Source organism: Ostrinia nubilalis, chromosome 18 (assembly GCF_963855985.1).
Source record: "Ostrinia nubilalis chromosome 18, ilOstNubi1.1, whole genome shotgun sequence".
Lineage (NCBI taxonomy): Eukaryota > Metazoa > Arthropoda > Insecta > Lepidoptera > Crambidae > Ostrinia > Ostrinia nubilalis.
The window spans coordinates 11,641,714-11,662,103 of record NC_087105.1 but is presented as its reverse complement, the minus strand read 5'-3'; the positions used below and the strand labels follow the sequence as shown (position 1 = coordinate 11,662,103).

The 20,390-nt window shown below is 37.0% G+C and overlaps 1 protein-coding gene across 1 annotated transcript in view; it reads right to left on the bottom strand.

The window, feature by feature from the left end:
• Positions 1-20,390, bottom strand: part of LOC135080731 (uncharacterized) — a 65,145-nt gene that overhangs the window by 27,698 nt on the left and 17,057 nt on the right. Inside the window, exons 3-4 of the mRNA XM_063975443.1 lie at positions 19,419-19,466; positions 17,716-17,789 (exon numbers count right to left, since the gene is read on the bottom strand). Of these exons, the coding sequence (XP_063831513.1) occupies positions 17,716-17,789; positions 19,419-19,466 (122 nt within the window). The remainder of the gene's footprint in view (positions 1-17,715; positions 17,790-19,418; positions 19,467-20,390) is intronic.

Below are 20,390 nucleotides of genomic sequence, written 5' to 3'. Positions count from 1 at the left end.
ACCAAGTGAGCTCCTTCTCTCCACTTTCGCAAATTGAGTCAAGTGTAGAAACATTATCATTTTCATTTCTAAGGAAATCTTCAAGAATATTCCAATATATATTGTAAGATGAAAGATCATAAGTACTTCAAAAATAGATATGAGCTTGTAATTGCTCCAAAACATATAAATTCAGATAGAACATCTATCTATTGATAAGTAAGTACGTACTTACTTGTATACTTAAAAATAAAATAGAAGTAGGTATGTAATAGTCTCATGATAAAATCTGTACTTGAGTTCGGTTGGAGTTTCGATCGATTTAGAATACGGGACTAAGGGCTGCTGTGATCAATTAATATCAATACAACACGTATTAACACAGAGCAGGGTCTGGCGCTGACGGTAATCTCAATATAAACCTACATAATTATAAAGTATGTGTGCATACAATGTCGCCGCTACCAATTTGAATTGAAATATGGGTCGCCAACACTCAATAAATTGTTATTACCGATTTTAATCATGGATAAATTAATTACTGTTCGTATCTTTTTGTTTTGTAATCATGTCAAGCTAGCACAAATTAATGCACACTTACTTATTTTCTTCTATTTTGTCAAATTTTGTAGTGAGTTGTAACGTTCGCTGTGGGCCACGCACCCCTCTTTCATGGTTTCTGCAGAATACCTTCAGTACGTTATGACCTCATACTGAGCAGAGACCAATTTGGAACAATGTATTTTGCTTTTTAAGTTGATTGTACTTATTGTTTAATTTTTTGGTACCAAATAAATGTTTTTTCTTGCTTTCTTTCTTTCAATACTGAGATAGCCAAATTACTAGATATGGATGAATTTTCACATCTTTTTGTTAACTAGCCTATAAGAAAAACAATGAGAGATTAGTGTTATAGGCGCTAATGTTCAACAAAAATATACTGTGATTTACGACGACTGTAGCAGAGAACTAATATTTGCTAGAGGCACCGCAAGAGCACACAATCGAACACGAATCTATTGCTAATAAGTATAAGACTTTTTTAAGACTAATAGTTTTAGCGTTTTGGTTTTTCTGTAAGCTTATTGTGTTATATTTTACCATCACGCAACTTCACGCAATATGCCTATCGCGTTCATGTTTTCTGTGTTCTAAACAAAAAAGTTAGCACTTTTGATCCCATAAAAATAAAACTCCCTAAATAGCCGAAAGCTTATTGAATCTTCTTTCACAGCGCCGTACCATACAAAATTAAGGAGATTCTCTACCGCTCCTCTTTCGAATTCAGGGAGGCTTCTGAGGATATTCAAGATTAATAGAGGACGATCCAGATGTCTCTTTGGAATTACGCCTATAAATAGCACCTTTTTTGTCCGCAAATTATGTTACTTTTAAACTTGTTTACTTTGCAACGAAGTTAAAGAATTTTGATACATTTTAATGTTGAATAGCGTTCTACAAGTTCAAGCAAAAAATAGAATAAATTCTCGTTTCTCTTTGTCTTTAATTGACTTTAGGTATGTGTTTAACAGATTGTAGCACATAAATAACGTTTAAATGTTCAATCGTGCATGATAGCAAGGAACTTTTTACGTGAGAGAACGACTCTACATGGCTCAATTAAATTAAATAAGTCATAATAAATACCTATTGAATGCGAATAAAGTTATAAAAGTCATTGAGAGAGAGAATGCAGGAGACAAATCCATTGTCTGGGCGGAATTCATTGGGGAGGTACCGGAAAACGCAGCGTGGGCCGTCCACCTACAAGGTGGACCGACGACCTGATAAAGGTAGCAGGAAGGCGCTGGATGCACGCCGCTACCAACCGTGCGATGTGGAAGCCATTACGGGAGGCCTATGTTCACTGTTCAGCAGTGGACGTCCTGTAGCTGAAATAATGATGATGATGATTTGGGAGGTCGCTCTGTGAGCCGTAAAGACCTGGCCATAAACAAAATAAGAAGAAGAATAAAACTCAATCGATTGTCAGACAACCGCTCCTTTTAAAATCTTTCTTAGAATACTGCACAAGCTTCAGAATCTCAATATCCGCACCCTTTCAGGGTGTTTTGTATTCAATCGGTGTGATTGACGTATCGGTATGCACCAGAGCTGTCGGGCGCTGCAATTTATACAGAGGGAGGTCCCCGAGGCTACGCCGGATCCTATTCACTCGGAATCTAACAGGTAGCGATGGTACGTGTGGGTTTCCCGAGTTGGAAATGGATCAGGATACGGTAAGTGTTTGTATTTCGGTTTGTAACGTTCGTAGAAGTGAGCGCAGTGAATTTTGTGAATGGTTCAGTGACAGAGACCTAGACATAGACAGAATACAGAATGAAGCTCAAAACACAAATTAGTAATCAAGTAGGTACCTATTGAAGTTTTTGATGGGGTCAATTTCAATAATTAGACTAATCACAGCACATAATTTGATTTGATTGAGTTTGTATCGAGATTTGAGAGTTGTTTTTAAGAGATGAACACTCTATAAATGAATGATCATTTAAGTCTGTAATTAAGATTAAGATCTTCATTGCAATATTCGTTCAGGCTTTAGTTTTCTTCAGCCAACTTAATGTTATAAATAATAAAGCCAATAGATTATATTTAAGTTTCCAACTAAAATTCAGTGAGCTCGCATCGTCCGCAACCATTTTATACCCGTCTAGCATAGTTGGATCAAGGCCAAAAATTTTATTTCTTGTTTACGAACCCCTTTGTTCTACATTTTCTTGCTGTCCCAGTGCAATCTCCGCTTGACCATAAACAATACTTAACGAAGTTCCTTTGTTTCGTCCTACATTAATGTCTAGATGGTAGCAAAGGTGGCTAGTGCCCCGCGGGGTCCCACAGCGTGCAAATCACACAGCTCCTCCATTTTCAAGGGATTTTATGGGCTTAGGACATCGTAAATGTAGATATTTTAGTAACAGAATAAGGGAAACAAAAAGGGTGTGACGCGAAAAGTTTTTTTAGTCCATAGTTATAATAAAATTTAAGATAGGAGCTTTTTTTGTATTGCTCTATATTTACTTACCGCAAGAGAACTAAAGTGACTGACATAGCCCGCAGAATCGTTAAAATCAAGTGGCAGTGGGTGGGGCCCCACCTATCTCGCAGAGCTGATGGCCCCTGGGGCAGAAAAGTTCTCGAGTGGCGACCACGAACCGGAAGACGTAGTATTGGCGGGCCTCCCACTAGGTGGACTGACGATCTGTTGAAGGTCGCGGGAGGTGCCTGGATGCGGGCGGCGCAGGACTGGTCTTTGTGGAAATCCTTGGGGGAGGCCTTTGTCCAGCTGTGGACGTCATTCGGCTGAAACGAACGAACTATATTTACTTACTACGAGTCCGTGCTTAAAACTTTCCTGGGAGTTCGATAACAATTAGCATTCCCGCTTAATAAAACGATATTAATTTTATCGCCCGCGAAATTTGTGTTGACCGTACCCGATACCCTAAAGTCAACAAAACAATTCGGAATAGTTCGCAGGTACGGGCCGCTGCGAAAACATTGTAATTGGAAAACTTGGGCTGCACCGTCACTTCGGTTCTAAGGCGGGGGCTACATGACTTACAACTGTTCTACTCCATTAATCGATATAATTAATTCGATTGTTTATTACGACAATACGTCAGCACATTGTGACTATTACATTTTAACGCAAAGTCGTAACTATTGCAACTACATAAGGTATTAGTATAAAGTGTGGTTATTCCGTACAGCATTTTTATACACGAGAGCTTACACTACCTATCTGAATCTGTATCATTATAAAGTTCCATGGGTCATATTGGTAATGAAAAGGTATAACTAACTAAACTATCGTAAATGCCGTCTTCTGATACTGTATAATTAAAACCCAACAGAATTGACATTGCCCTGACAATAGTAGGGCATAGGGCATTTAAATCCAAAAAACGTGTAGCCACTGTGTACCCTAAGTTTAATGAGGTTACACCCCTGTGTGGACCACTTCTTAGACTGCTGGCTGGTGATTACAGAGCCTGGAACGCAATAAAATTTAAATGGGCTAGCTAGATAACGGCGAGACGCCTGTGTCAACTGTCGCTGGCATTCCGTTTTGATGTTAAGCCGTGAAAATGGCCTGTTATTTGCAAAGTAAATAAAGGAAATTCGGCCGGACTGACTTGGGATTTTTCGAAGAAAAATTAAGAGAAAAACACAGATAGTGGTCATGTTTCTTGTTCTGTGAGCTCAGAACGGTATAGCGAATCACCCTTAGTCAATGTACGGTTCGCCGAAATCACCCCTAGTCGTCGGTTGGTTCCACGAATAAATCCATCCCCGATATAATTACTCCACCGAAAACACTTTTCATCGATGATCCCTTCAATTACAACACCTTTTACCGATGGACCAGAACGGGTCACCGAAAAACTTTAAACACAAATAATTTTACCAACTTCCTGGTGTACTTGTATGTCTCATCATAAGATATACTGGGATTTCATCTTTAGGATGTACACAAAATGCAAATCCGTTAAGCCATTAATTTAAAATCAAAATTAATAATAGTATGATGCGCTGAAAACAGTTTTACATCTCCATTACATTATTATGTAAAGTAAAATAAAACAAGAGAGAGATACGAAAAGGAGTAAAATATTAGAATAGATGATACCGCGTGTCCATGTCTTGTCAGCCCGCCCATTATATCACCCAAATTACATTTTTAAAGCCGTTTTACGTCGTTAATAAAATCTTTTATTCCTTCTGCAAGTGGCCAGTCGGATGAACGATAAGAACCCAGCTCGGATTCCGTCGGTAGTAAAACCGATTTATATTCTGCGTTAAATTGGCAATCGATCTAAGTATACGTTTTTTTTATACATATCCCGTTTCTCATATATATTCGTAAATGTATACTCGTATGTATAGTCACATGAATACACGATGTATGCAATTGATGTCTCTCAACGCTGTGCGTTCGACTTCGCATAAAGTTGCTGCTGCACTTAAGCAAGCATCGTTTGTATAGTACCTAAGCTGTATTTCAGACGCTAAACTATTAAGCCAGAGCCAGCCAACTAACAAAGCCCCACCCCCTGTGTACAGTAAGTAGTGTGATACGTTATGATCCTGATGGATGCTTTTATCGATAATTGAGTGGTTCGCTTTCAATGCTGGGACAATGGCAAAGAGCGGATTGATTTACGCGAGGGCATGCCGGTATACATGTCAACTTGGGGCGTAGGGATGTAGGAAGTGGGAGGGCGTGTGAGGCGGGTCGCTTCATTCCCTACAATATGGTCGAGTGAAGCGATGGCTGGTTCACACGTCATGTCTGTGAACAGGCGCTGCCTTCGGGGACTGGTCAAGACAAGATATACCTACCTTAAATTTTTTAACATAACAATTAACAATCAACTTAGACAGTGGCACGGCACTAAATATAAGTATATACAATTTATTTAAAACTACCACACGGTTTTGTTATGGTGCCTTGCTTTTCTCTCTAGAGTTTTCTTGCCTTGTCTCCTAAATAGTTTTATATCTGGCACTTAGCCAGAAGGATATCTTAGACTTGTCATGCTCACTAAAATGTCTCTGGGGTAGTGGCATGTGAGGCGGGTCGTTACATTCCCTATAATATGGTCGAGTGAAGCGATGGCTGGTTCACACGTCATGTCTGTGAACAGGCGCTGCCTTCGGGGACTGGTCAAGGAAAGATATACCTGACATAAAATATATGTATCAAAATGCAACAATTAACCTAGAAATTAGCACGGCACTAAAGAAATATATTCAAAACTGCCACGCGGTCTCGTGCTAGATGGGCGTCTTAAAGGCCACCTTCTATCAACGGGAGCGCGTGGTAAGTAACTTGCTTCTGAATGTATGTAACTTCCTACTTTTTTATATTTTTTTATATTTTTAAACCGGCAGACAGTGGTGACTGAGTTTGTTGCGGCGCTTCTTCTCAGCACTTGCCAAATGTTTGTCTCGAAGCGCTGGTAGGGCAAAAAAAGAATGAGACATGTATAGGCTCCTTAAGAGCATTTGACGATTTGCAAGAACTAATTTAATTAGTCTAAACAAATAAAGATAATTTTGATTTTGATTTCGATTTTGAAGCGACGAAAGTTATCGATGTCTATACCTTTCTTACTCTATTGACACACTAGTAGGGTTTCTGCTCGAGCTTTCTCGAACTCGAGAAAACTCGAGAAATTTGGCTTCATTCGAGACGAGAAAAAAATTACCGGAGCTCGAGAATTCTCGAGTTTCGATTTTGAAGCTTTAATATTCTTGAAAGCCTATTTTCTTAGACAAAAGTAAGTTTTTAATTATTTAATAGGTTAACGTTGCGTTTAGACTGACCTAGTCTTTCCTTTTTTTAACTAATTTGATTTGCAAGTAATGATCTTAACCGAAACTAATAATGTTCACCTACGAGTAATGCTATATTTTATTATGTTTGTATAACTGACTGATTTAAAGACTGAAATTTTTTTGTTAACTATCTGTTAGTTCAGGTACTCGTAAATACGTTTATTCAAGTCGTTATCTTTAAGTTTAAAATTTTATTTAAAAGTTTTTTTTTGTTTGTAGATGTAGGTTTATTATCGTAATTTTTCTATTAATTTGGACTTGTGTTCTTTCGAAAACAAGTGATTCAATTGGAGCTCCAGATAATATGTATGGTTATTTATCCTTAAAGTACACGCGACTTTATGACTTTTGTTCCTTTAGTTAATTACTAAGTTATAATTATCCTACTAATATTATAAATGCGAAAGTTTGTGTGGATGTCTGGATGTTTGTTACTCTTTCACGCAAAAACTACTGAACGGATTTTGTTGAAACTTTACAGTATTATTGATTATAACCCAGACACATTATAACAATAATGAAAACCCGTGTTTTTATTAAATTTCAACCGATTTCAACAGTTTTAATTAAAAGACTCGAGACCCGAGAAAACTCGAGACTTTGGCCTCGAGAATTCCCGAAACTCGAGAAAAAAAATAAGTCGAGAAATCAGAAACCCTACACACTAGGTATAGAGGAAGGAGGTCTTTTTTGTTATTACTTTTCTCTTCTTATAATATGACTAATGCAGTGAAGTATGGTGTTCCGTATTAGGTTTTTCTACAAAAAATCAATAATATTGTTAAAAAATTGGGTTTCTTTCTACTCTGATATTTTATGATAATGAAGAACTTTCCTTGACCCCTCTATCAAACGTGCGTAAAACGCAGTATAGCGTGCATCAAGCGTTTGTTTGTCGCAACTCTTATGATCGATCTATTCATTTTTAAGTATTTTATTTCCAAAGACTAAGTATGCAGACATTACTTACTTGGGATGAAATTGGCTCACAAATAGTAGCCACTTAGTAAAGAAAATGGACAGTTCAGCCTTCTGATGTAGAGAAAGAAGGGCTAAAAATTAAATATGTAACTACTTTTGAGTTGTTTACATTTTGCTGGAAAGCTACGATTTTGACATGAATAGAACAAAGTTAAAGATTCATGACAACGAGGCTGCAAGCCCAAAGTCACAGGCAAAGCTATGTAGTGTGCTCTCCAGTTTGGCGCGTGTCCATACAATAAGACCCGACGTGTTGAGTGGCGCTCGCCAGATGTCGCTGGTGGCGCACAATGGCCGACTGTAGGGCTGTGAGAAATAAAACTAATGCCAATGCTTTTAAATATGTGTTGGGTAATAGACAGTTCAGAGTTGAAGGGACAATAGGCAGATAGGACTAAAATGTCACTACGCCAGTATGCCAGATATGTAGTTGTTTTATAAAAGGGCTTATTGAAAAATATTATCATTGGATATTGTCAGTCTTCAATAGACTGACTATACTGTATACTAAATAATGCCTCGACTACAAAAACATAAAGAAATATAACCTTTCTCCTTATTTTCATGAAAGAACACTCTAAATCAGTGGTTCTTAACCTTTAGGTCATGAGGGACTATTTTACCAAATTTCTGTCTTGTCAGGGACCACTTCATAATCATAATCGGTCAAAAGTAAACCAGTTTGACTGCAAAAATCAGTTAAAAGCGGTTTTGACCAAGGCGTGCAAGTGCTCTTCGAGGACCACTTGGAATGCTTCCAGGGACCACCTGCAGTGGTCCGCGGACCACCGGTTAAGAACCACTGCTCTAAATTAATATGATCACGAGAACAAGTCATGTACCTACATCAAAGACGAACTGTAATACGAATGACAGTTTTTATTGCATGACCAGTGTGAAAAATATCGAATATAAAAATGATTACCCTAATTCACCCTGTATTATTTTCCTTATTTTTTCAAGCATGTAAGGAGAAAAAGTTCATAAATCATAGAATCGTCTTATTTCCATCGTATTTCTTAAGATAACAAATTAAACTCTCCCAAAGGACTAAGAGGCAACCCTAGAGCCTTCAAGAGCCCTCGACACGTAACGAACGCGAAGCAAAAATACAAGAGGATTCTTGTATCAATGAGAAATAACGGATTCCGAATGTTATTCCCTAAGACTTATACTCTAACTCCGTTTTATATAAAAATAATATCATATTTGCCAATATTTTGTCAGAACGGAAACAACCGCTTGGCTAAATAAATATTTAGGTAATTGTTTTTCGACATCAAATGTAGAGACGCGTTTATGAAACTCATTGCTATTTATCGCTACCAAAATGTACATTAGTTGGTGATAAAACGGAGATAAATCATGTTATAACTTTTGACCAATTAACTAATTTACTTTGTTATAACTACCATTAATCCATTTAACTACACTCTCCTTCCCAATTGTTGTTTCCAAAATCACAGGAACCAAAGGAATGAATAAATGCGAATAAGTAATCCCTGTACTCCTTAACAATACCTACTAATCAAAGTATAATATATACCTATTGTTGTATTAGTTGGAAAACATTAAGAAAGTTCGCGACAGCCGCCCGCCCAGCCGTCTCATTGGGCGGGGAGTATCACGGGCGCCCAACAACTTGCGACTAGAGATTGCGGACTATGGAAACTCACTATCACGTATCTTTCGAAATAAATAACATAATACATCCATATTCATCCATACTTCCGTACTTACTATTATGGGACAAATAACTCCTTCTTCAAGAGCAAAATCGCAGGAAAAGTCTAGTAATAATTATGAATTATCTTTATCAAAAAAACGAACTATACCACTAACCTAACTAAAAACCGGAGAAGACATTGCGGTTAAAAATATGTATTAATTTTATAAACGTTTTTGTTCAAAATAACAATAATAATAATGTCTGTTCGTCTGCCACCTATCACATAAAAAAAATCTGAAGCAGCTGTAGCTGTCAACCTAAATATTATCGTACGTAAAGAGTCGCTATAGGCTTTAGTGAAAATACGAGTACCTATTGTCTGACATTATTGTCTAAAAACAGGACAGAAATATTTATAAGGTGGAAATCTCAAAATCACTTTTTCATACAATTTGTCCATTAGTTTTATTTGAAGGAAATGGATTTCTCATTGTACTTCAACATCAGTCCGACCAATTACACCAAAGAGGTTTTGCGTTAATTGCTTCGTTAACAGGTAATTGCCAGTTTCATTAACCGTTCTGATTGGATATTTCAAAATAAGAATTATTGACGGGTATTTGAACGCCGTAAATAAAAACCGTTTTCAAATACAATACATCAAATCAACTTTAAGAGTAGGCGCACACCGTTGATTTTTAGTTGGCCGATAGTTGTGACCGATTTTAAATTGTATGAAGAATCGGCCAAATCGAATCGGCGTAGTGTGCGCACTCCCATACATGCCCATACTGATCAACTGCCCGACTAAACTATCGGCCGACGAAAAATCAACGGTGTGCGCCTACTCTAGACATCCCGTAGACTACAGAGTTTTAGTCGGCCGATAGTTTGGTAATATGGCTGCTAAAAGGGCTGTTAATCAGTATGAATATGTATGGAAGTGCGCACATTACACGGATTTGGTATCGGTATTCTTCAACGGTACCTACAAACTGGAAGCCAACCAAATTATGGGCCGACTAAAAGTCTGAAGTCTGCAGGGTGTCTAAGGGATCAAAATCAAAATCAAAAATATTTATTCAGTTTAGACCACAAACTACAAGTAGCACTTATGAACGTCAAAATATAGTTAAAAAAAAAGGTAGCCCTTATGGGGCACGTTACATGTCTCCTTATCTTTTGGGCCCTACCAGCGCTTCGAGACAAACATATGGCAAGTGCTGAGAAGAAACGCCGCCCATTTATTGTCCCGAAGCAGTGGTAGGGTTAATATTGGGACTTGTAAAAGCGCTTTTTTAAAGCCTATTTGCAAAAATAAATGAATTTTATGAATTTTATTTTATGAACAAAATCAGTCAGGAGTAAGAATAACCAAATTCAAGTACATCAAATATGTGCAGACTGAACTGGATGATTAACTACATTCAACAAATTGAACAATCAAAACGTTGTCTAAAAGATAAGATCGTCTAGTGCAGTTTCAAATAATTGCTCTCAGCTGTAACTAACTATACATCAGTGTACAAAAGTCACATAAATCTGAACACTGTGTAATTGCAATAAATGTCATTTTGCCCCAAAATGTTTGACTGATGCACTGACTGTACAAAAGGGTATCTTCTATCTGTAAAATAAAACCTTAGGTACGTCTCGCCGCAATGCACATTCGACTAAACCCCCCTCCAAAAAGAATGCTGCCATTTTCTGAGATGTATTACTACTACGAATGCACTTCCAGTGTTCCGTTTTACGGTTATTGCAAAATAGATTTTATCGCTACGACTTACAGTCTAGTCGGCATCGCGACTCAAGTTTCGCTGGGTTCAAGAAATTGCAGTCTTTATGCCCTCGCCTTATCTACCTTTAAGAGTTTTGTTCCGTCGGATCGGCGAGATTGCACGATGTAGAGTGTAGACTTGGATTTCAAAACCATCCTTCGATATTAGATTTAAGGTGAGTTTACAGAACAAAGCTCCAAGCTTGATGCATCGCATCGATATTGCGACATTGTCAATACACTTTTTTTTGTACCTTTTTGTCATTGTGTGATATCTAATTTAATTTAGGATCATAATTATTTCCTTGTGTTAATTATCTAACACCCTCACAAACATTACTACGAGGCCTAACAGTGCGCGTGAACGCACAGGATCCCAAAAACCTATTCAAAGACCTATTGAGTGAGTGCGAACCAATTAGAGAGCTCTAATCAACGCTGTACGTTCGACTTCGCATAGCGTTGCTGGTTCACTTAAGCAAGTATAGTTTGAGAATACGGTAGTAAATTATTGTCAGATGTCAAATGTATTAAAACGAGTTATTTTATCACATGCCTTGAGACAAGACACACGCTACAGCAAAAAATACTTCTCCTTTATATTCACCATAGACTGAATCCGGTTATAGGATCCTATAGACTACGAGTATAGACATGTTTTCTCCAACTTTTCCCACACTACCATTTGATGGCTCCACTATCCTTTGTTTTATTTGGCATTTGTTAAGCAAAAGTTTGTTATGTCGCTTCGAGTTGTAGATTTATCGTGCGATTGACAAAGTTGAATTACTTTTGTACCGATTTATACTCTCTTTGTGATTCGAGCGGCGGAGATATCTTGACGCCATCTCCGCTATCTCAGGTAGTGATGTGGGTACATCGATAAATCAATTAATCAGTAGTCACTACTAGCAATTTTCACAGCACCACCCGATATGATGTCCCAAAGTGGTGGTAGTAGAGGTTGAAAGAGCTTTTTAAAAGCCTTCCAGCAGAAAATAAAACTATATGATTATTACCTAGTGACAGCTTCGCTTAAAAATACTTATTCACAAAAGAACTTCCTAGCACTATTTTAATTTAATGTCTGTTATCTGTCCGTCTGTATACAAACGAGAGAACGAGACAAAATGGTCCAGGTACTGTCTAAAGTCTAAGGGCAATAGCATCAACATAAACACTATCTAACCACATATTACTCGTAGTTATAGCAATTCATTAATATTACGTTCGATCTCGTTGAAATTACCAAATATTTTACAACAATACTTTAAATTGAATTTTGGTACATTTATTGATAGCTTTTATAACACTATCGACATTCTAAATAATTTATAGACCTTCGAATGGTTTATCGATATTTCCGATAGAAATATTGATTAACTGGCAACACTAATCTGAGGACGTCCTGCCGTAGATGGTGACTTATTATTTTACGAGAACTTCGACTTAAACAACTCTTACAAAGTTACGGTAAGATATAAATCTTGTCAATATATCAATTTTAGTCATAAATGTGACGGTTTTGATAAAGTGTTTAAATTATCATAATATTGACAATGGATAGACATAGATAGATACAATAATAATTATAATGTTCGTTCTCATTCAAATTCAAATTCAAATTCAAATAGTTTATTCAGCACATTAGGCCCTTTCTAGGGCACTTATACAAGTCCCAAACATAGCTTGCCCTACCACCACATCGGGACAACATATGGGCTGGTACTGAGAAGAAGTGGCGGAAGAAACTCAGTCACCTTTGCAGCTTTGTCAGTATCATAAGTTATATCTAAAAGTATAGAAATACATGCTCATTACTAGCACGAAAACATGCCACTATTGCTACTTGACATGTGTGTGTGTATGACATTTTATAAGCATCAGCATCATCATCATCATCATCTCAGCCATAGGACGTCCACAGTTGAACATAGGCCTCCCCCAATGCTTTCCATGTTACCATGAAAGAATTGTGTGTGAAAGCGCTGGACCCAGGCCGCTACCAACCGAGCTATAAGCATGGTACCTTTATAATAATTTCCAAATGGGATCCATTTGTGGAAACCTCATAGACAAAATTCTTCCATACAACCGAAATTATTAGTTTACTGCTTTAAGAATATTCAGGCGCATTTGTCTCTAAAATATAACTAAATCTAAGTCTTTATAAATAAACCTTGGCGAAACTTACAACAGTAAGTTGGTTCAAATAAATAAGAACGCGAGAATAATAATATTATTATAACGGTGTCTAGACTGAGATTCATCGGCTATATTCTGTAAAGCTAAACATTGTTAGTAGACTAGGTATTTTATTTAATCTATATTTATAAAGCAAAAAGTCACTGATTGGCTGACTGACTCACACACTCATCACAAAATCTCAGAAACTACAAGTGCTAGGAGTCTCAAATTTTGCTTGGGGTTCCTTTTAGAACGCAGGTGCTCACTAAGAACGGATTTAGGAAACTCCACCCCTAAGAGGGTAAAACGGGAACGAAGCCGCGGGCGGCCGCTAGTTCTTAATATTATTACTCACCCATCAGAATTGAATTGTAAACATTACGTGTTACAAAATGCTTGTACCGTTTATGAATCTTCATAACAATCGTCTATTTCATCATACAGTCCAACATATTTCATCATCATCATCAACAGCCCTCTACAGCCCACTGCTGGACTATGAGCCTCCTCCACTTTAGAGGAGGGTTTTGCCATAATCCACGCTCACGCAATCGCAGTTTAAAAGATTGATGTTTATCAGAGATCGCTGCTGCCCGTTCTCTGTTTAATGTGTAGTCCCAACATATTTAATAAACCTTATTGAAGTAATTAAACTGTGAATAAGCTTAAATATTGTGTGCTTTTAAGCTTAAATCAATAATTTCAGTGATACTAAACATCCGTCACATCTTTACGTGATAATTATTTCAAGAAAAAAAAACTATTCTCTCTATTTATACAATAATCACATCACAATCAAAGTTCGCAAAGCTAAACTATTTGCTGTAAGTTCCATTACATTTTTTTCAAAAAACTCCTTTCGCAATGATATAATACATGACGAGACGCAGTGCAGTGTAATGAAATCTAACTGGCTTCGTAGCAGCTTCGTTTGTAGCTACGAACTCGTAATATCAACTCATGGGCTCGTAGCGTCTGCTCTGTAGCAATCGCGCCCGCCGTAGCGGAATAGTGAGGTGAGAAAAACTTCGCTGGAATTTTCCAGGAAAAATATACTGATGGAATGTTGCTCTGGAAAATATGTAACGTAGTCGTTCCATACTAGAGTCTGGCTACGTATTTTAATGATAGTTTGTAACAATTTAATGTAACTATTATATGTATTTGCGTCTTAATTAAGGATGCTTGACTGTGTCTGAATGTACTCCATTATAAAGTTTCAGTTGTTCATCATAGTAACCAAAATTTTTGGCACAGCTTTCTTAAGCATACCTCTTTAATTTATACCCTTACTATCTGCTGTTATATCATGTTCTAATGATTATAATTGTACGTAGGTACATAATATTGAATACAGTTTCAGTCAATTACGTTAGCTCCTGTTACCGTAAACTATGATCGGCTTATGTAACCTATCGATAAATACCATAACAATGTACGAGATATACATTATTTGAGGTTACAAACTTGTTAATAACAGTTTTATTACTTTACTGTGTGAACTATTGTTAATTTTTCAAGTGATTATGAATATTCATATTATAATGTGTACTGCGAATGCACAGCGTCAAGATAGGTATCTACCAAGAAGATTTTATACTGAAAATCATAATCATTTTTCACAATCGCCTGTGATCACCGAGCTTTATTTAAACAAGACTACAGGCTAACAGTGGACTACATATGGTGAAATTTTCACATAAAACACAGTGATAGACTTCCCAAAATTTCTAAACAAAACAGCTGAAACGATTTTCGCTGCCACGGCTGCAGTATTTGCGTTGGCACGGAAAACTTTTTTCAGGATGAAAACCTCTATTGTTCTCATTGTAAGCCTGGAAAATAATTTTTTTTTTCGACGTAAAACTCTTTTATTCCCATCGTCCATTTGAGCGACATTCTATTGCCGTTAAAATGTTAGAAAAACAAGCATGCCACATGAAAGTGCTCAAATACGTTAGAATACAGGGTGGAAACGTTAAGTGATCTCACTCGATTATTTCTAAACTATACAAGATATCAAAAAACTATTTACTGATCCTGAAAGAGCTTCATGAGCTCTATCAAACGATATCACTAATAGGTCACAGAATAAATTAGATCTATCCGAAATTTCAATGTTTCCAGATTCTTACAATGGTGATATCAAATTATACGCTGTAAACTTTTTATTTATGTTTTGTTTGGTCTGTTTCTAGAGGCATGAAATCACAAATAGGTACTTATCGTTTTTAATAACTTCAAGCCCTAAATAACTTTATGTTTAAGCTCATTACTATTCGAAAATATCTTAATAACCTATACCATACATCGTTCAAGCCAAGTTTATCACAAAAATATCATAATTATGAAGAGTGGTGGACATAACTCGTGTTTGCTTACTGCGGCCTTGGCCTACACAACTTCTGTCACAGACAACAGTCTGTCAGACCGCGGATCCGAGTAAACACATCTTATTTGCTTTGTGGTTCGGACTCTCACAAAATACAGGGTGAGATAGGAAAGAAAAACTTATGGCGCAGTTATACTATGCGGGAAATTGTCCGAACAGTGTGCTTACCATGAGTTTACGTTAGGTGAGCTCGCTAGCAACTGCGTAAAAATGACATTATTATGAACTAGCTTTCCGCCCGCGGCTTCGCCCGCGTGGAATTTTGTCTGTCACAGAAAAACTTTATCGCGCGCGTCCCTGTTTCAAAAACCGGGATAAAAACTATCCTATGTTCTTTCCCGGGACTCAAACTATCTCTATGCCAAATTTCATCAAAATCGGTTGCGAGGTTTAAGCGGGAAAGCGTAACAGACAGACAGACAGACAGAGTTACTTTCGCATCCCAACTAATCCCAACTAATATTATAAATGCGAAAGTAACTCTGTCTGTCTGTCTGTCTGTCTGTCTGTCTGTCTGTCTGTTACGCTTTCCCGCTTAAACCTCGCAACCGATTTTGATGTCCCAACTAATATTATAAATGCGAAAGTAACTCTGTCTGTCTGTCTGTCTGTCTGTCTGTCTGTCTGTCTGTTACGCTTTCCCGCTTAAACCTCGCAACCGATTTTGATGAAATTTGGCATAGAGATAGTTTGAGTCCCGGGAAAGAACATAGGATAGTTTTTATCCCGGTTTTTGAAACAGGGACGCGCGCGATAAAGTTTTTCTGTGACAGACAAAATTCCACGCGGGCGAAGCCGCGGGCGGAAAGCTAGTTTATAATATTAGTTGGGATGAGATATTGTGCATCGCCCCTAGCGGCTACTTTCAAGAAATAAAATCTTCATATAATTTTTTGACGTACTACAAGTAGGTAGCTAGCGAGCACACCTAACGTAAACTCATGGTAAGCACACAGAAGTATGGACGACGCACGGCAACACCAACTGAAGTGCACATTTACAAAACAAACGTGCCTCCTTTCAAGAGTGTATGTCTTGTAAACATAATGTGTATTAAATTCGTTTTATGAAAAGAGTACGAGTATTCACAGCTCAAAAAGTACCCTATTTTTTGCGATGTTTCAAAAAATGTCTTTTTAATATTAAAATTTCTGTATCGAAAAGCTTTTCCAAAAGTGGAGTTTGATTCTCAAAACCATACACACACAGTACAACAGCTTAGTCTTCGGCAGATATTATTTTTTTCAGTGTTAGCAATTTCTTTCAAGACGCTCTATATGCTATAACTCTAACACTAATTGTAACCTTGAAACATAAAGCGACCAAATTATTCGCACCAGTTCCGAGGAAAATCTCAAATAGTCTTAAGTTTAGTTCGGGGAACAATCAGGAAGGCTCAATGGCGAAGGTTGTAAGGCTTCTCACAAACTAATATTATCGCCGAGTGATTTATTGCGCCACGGCTCAGTTGAGTCGAGTTTGTCAGGCTGGAAGGAATATTAGTGGGGAAAATTTAATTAAGAAAGAAAGAAAACCTTTAATAGGCATCGGAACATAGCTGCTAATTTATTAATGTCATCATCATCGTCATATCATTTCAATCATTCTGAAGTCTTACAAATAACAATTTACCTTTGGGTCTCGCAAATACTATATCATCAAAGTCTGGCTCCTAATTGCTAACGATATTGCTAGTCTACGAAGTATAGTTTACTCTTTTAATACCAATATACTTAGTAATATAAATATGCCACTTTGCAACGGTAAGCATACCAATTTATTTAATTTCCACCGACTCCTGCTCTCCGTAACCGTACGGTTTCTTATAAGGTACAATTTTGTGTGGCAAGCTGATATCGTATGCCATGTTACTTCCTTATGCAATAAGAGATCAACTGCATACCCTCAATTGCATGGCCCTGAGATACTTCGAAGTTTTATCAACAACATTTCTAGAGATATAAACCCGCTATCGTGCGAGCATAAAACCAAAATCAGCCATGTGTTACTGTGAGTCGTACTTGTAGTACATGAGAGGTTCCTAATAACGTCATTAGTTTACGTCGTAAAGTTAGCTATCATCGTATGGTGCTAAAACAAAAATAAATAAGAAAAAATAATCTATAATACTATTTATACTAATAGTTGTCTGTCTGTCTGTCCTGCTTTTACGCCTAAACCACTGAACTGATTTTGATGAAATTTGGCATAGAGATAGTTTGAGTTCCGGGAAAGGACATAGGATAGTTTTTATCCCCGTTTTTAAAGCAGGGACGCGCGCGATGAAGTTTTTCTGTGACAGACAATATTCCACGCGGGCGAAGCCGCGAGCGGAAAGCTCGTATAATAATATTAAAGCCTTACCTTAAACCACGCCATCGTTGAGTCGTCGTAGAGCACCACCCATTCTTCTGACCATGTGTTCCATAAATATTTTCCTGTGGGACAAAACAATCATAATTAACTATTTTATTTTAAAGACATTTTAAAGAATACTGAGTTCTACATAGAGTAGATTTAGCTCTATTTCAATATTAAATGTTTATGAAAGGTATTAAAAGTACAAAAATTACAATCATAAACTAGCATTACAAGAATTTATGGAATATCGAAAATCCATATTTACTACAGTAAACTTTTGCCAAGCCATTTTAAATCTTACTGCTTGTCAGTTAGAATCGCTTTTAATCTACGTCAAGCGAGGTGGTTATGGAGGAATTTTATGTTGGCGTAACTTTGTGAGAGCATAGTGATGTGCCAAATTTTTTCGGACTCGAATTGACTCGATTATCGGATTATAATACCTATATTCTATGCCGATTTTTTCAATAGATAATGAGAGAACTTTTGTATAGAGAATAAAATTAGCGTTTTAAAACATATTTTTTACACAAAATCTGTAAAATTAACATGTAGTTAATTATGGTTCTAAATTCAATAACTCCCAGTTTCGCACGGCTTTTAGAGCTAAGTTTCTGAAAATTCAATTCAAGAGGATTTTCTTGGTTTCTTGCCTTATCAATTAAATTTTATTCGATTCTTGAACGCTAACAACGATCACTTGAACTTGGCATGAATGAAGTCTCCAGTCAAAGATGCCCCTTTATTCCGGGCGTTTCATTCCGCGCTGGATTATTGAAATGGGTCATAAGATTCTCGGTAAGCGGGGTTTGATGCTTATGTAGGTTAAATAACAGTTTAAGCCATTGCTAGTAGAAACACAGGGATAATCAGAATTACAGATAGAAATTATAATTCACTCAATAAGGAACACAAAACCTGTAAAACTACTTTATGAGAAACTAGCGGCCGCCCGCGACTTCGTACGCGTGGATCCCGTTTTACCCCCTTCATCTATCTTACGCGGTTTAGATTTTTTCATAGAAATGTTTTTTCCCGCTAACTCCCGTTCCCGTGAGAATTTTGCAACATCCTGTTATAACTAAGCTTTATATTTACTAAGGTACCTGCATGCTAAATTTCAAGCGTCTAACTTAAGCGGTTTAGATTTTTCATACAAAAGGATTTTCCCTCTTATTCCCGTTTCCGTGAGAATTTCGGGAATTCCTTTTTGTAACTAAACTTTAAGTTTACTAAGGTACCTACATGCCAAATTTCAAGCGTCTAACTTAAGCAGTTTAGATTTTTCATACAAAAGGATTTTCCCGCTAATGCCCGTTCCCGTGGGAATTCCTAAGTATCCTATAACCTGCCCAGGAGTATGAGGAATAATTGTACCAAGTTTTGTTAAAATCCGTCGAGTAGTTTTTGTTTCTATAAGGAACATACAGACAGACAGACAGACAGACAGACAGACAGACAGACAGACAAAAATTTTACTGATTGCATTTTTGGCATCAGTATCGATCACTAATGACCCCCTGATAGTTATTTTGAAAATATATTTCATGTACAGAATTGACCTCTCTACAGATTTATTATAAGTATAGATAGACCAAGATTTTCTGAAAAGGGAATTTCAAAATACTAAACTCTCTGAATAAGTATCAAAGCAGCTAGGAGTAAACTTAGCACTTTAATCTATAAAAATAAATAGGTAAACTTACGTTTGTATCGAAGCATGTAGCCTCCCTTGATTTGTGTCCCACCATGTTCTGAAATAAAGGAATTGCAATAAGTATTCCACATAAACAAAGAAAATCTAAATCAGGTAATCCCGTACCTATGTAGGTAATTGCTCGAGCGAATGATTTCAAAATAAATTTTTCTTAGGTCAATGTACTATCAGTATGTACTCGTAGGCATGTAAAAGGTCAATGACAATAGTATCTGGTACTGTAAAAATGGCTATACCAAGGAAACAGCAGCAATTCTGACATTCCACCGTAAAATGGCGGCAAGTAGCGCGTGACCCGGGTCAGACTGGGGTCGGAATTAGGAACCACTCGCACTCGTGTCTCCGCAAGTGTCGAACGCTATAAATCTGACTCCTGCTTGCAATTTGAACGATGTAGGGTGTAGGTAAATCGATTTTTAGGGTTCCGTACCTCAAAAGGAAAAAACGGAACCCTTATAGGATCACTTTGTTGTCCGTCCGTCCGTCTGTCAAGACCCTTTATCTCAAGAACGCGTGAACGTATCAAGCTGAAATTCACATGAAATACTCAGGTCTATTGTCCCTTTAAGCTGTGAAAATATCAAACTTCTAAGCCAAGCCAATCAAAAGATACAGCCGATTATGTCGATATTTTCAACAAATTTTCGACACTCGCAAAGGAATCAAAACCTACAGGATACTTCCCGTAAACTCAGAATCTTGAAATTTGGCATAAAGCATTATCATATAATGCAAATATAGGAAAAATTGCGAAAATTACATTTTTTTAGTTATATAATATAATAAAAATATTTTAATAAAATGAAACTTACTACCTTATTTCTCACGAACGAATAAAGGTATCAAATTGAAATTTATACCAAATACCGAGATCTATTGTCCCTTTAAGAAGTAAAAAAATCAAACTTCTAAGTTAACGCGATCAAAAGATACAGCAGTTTATACCGACACCTTAGACGAA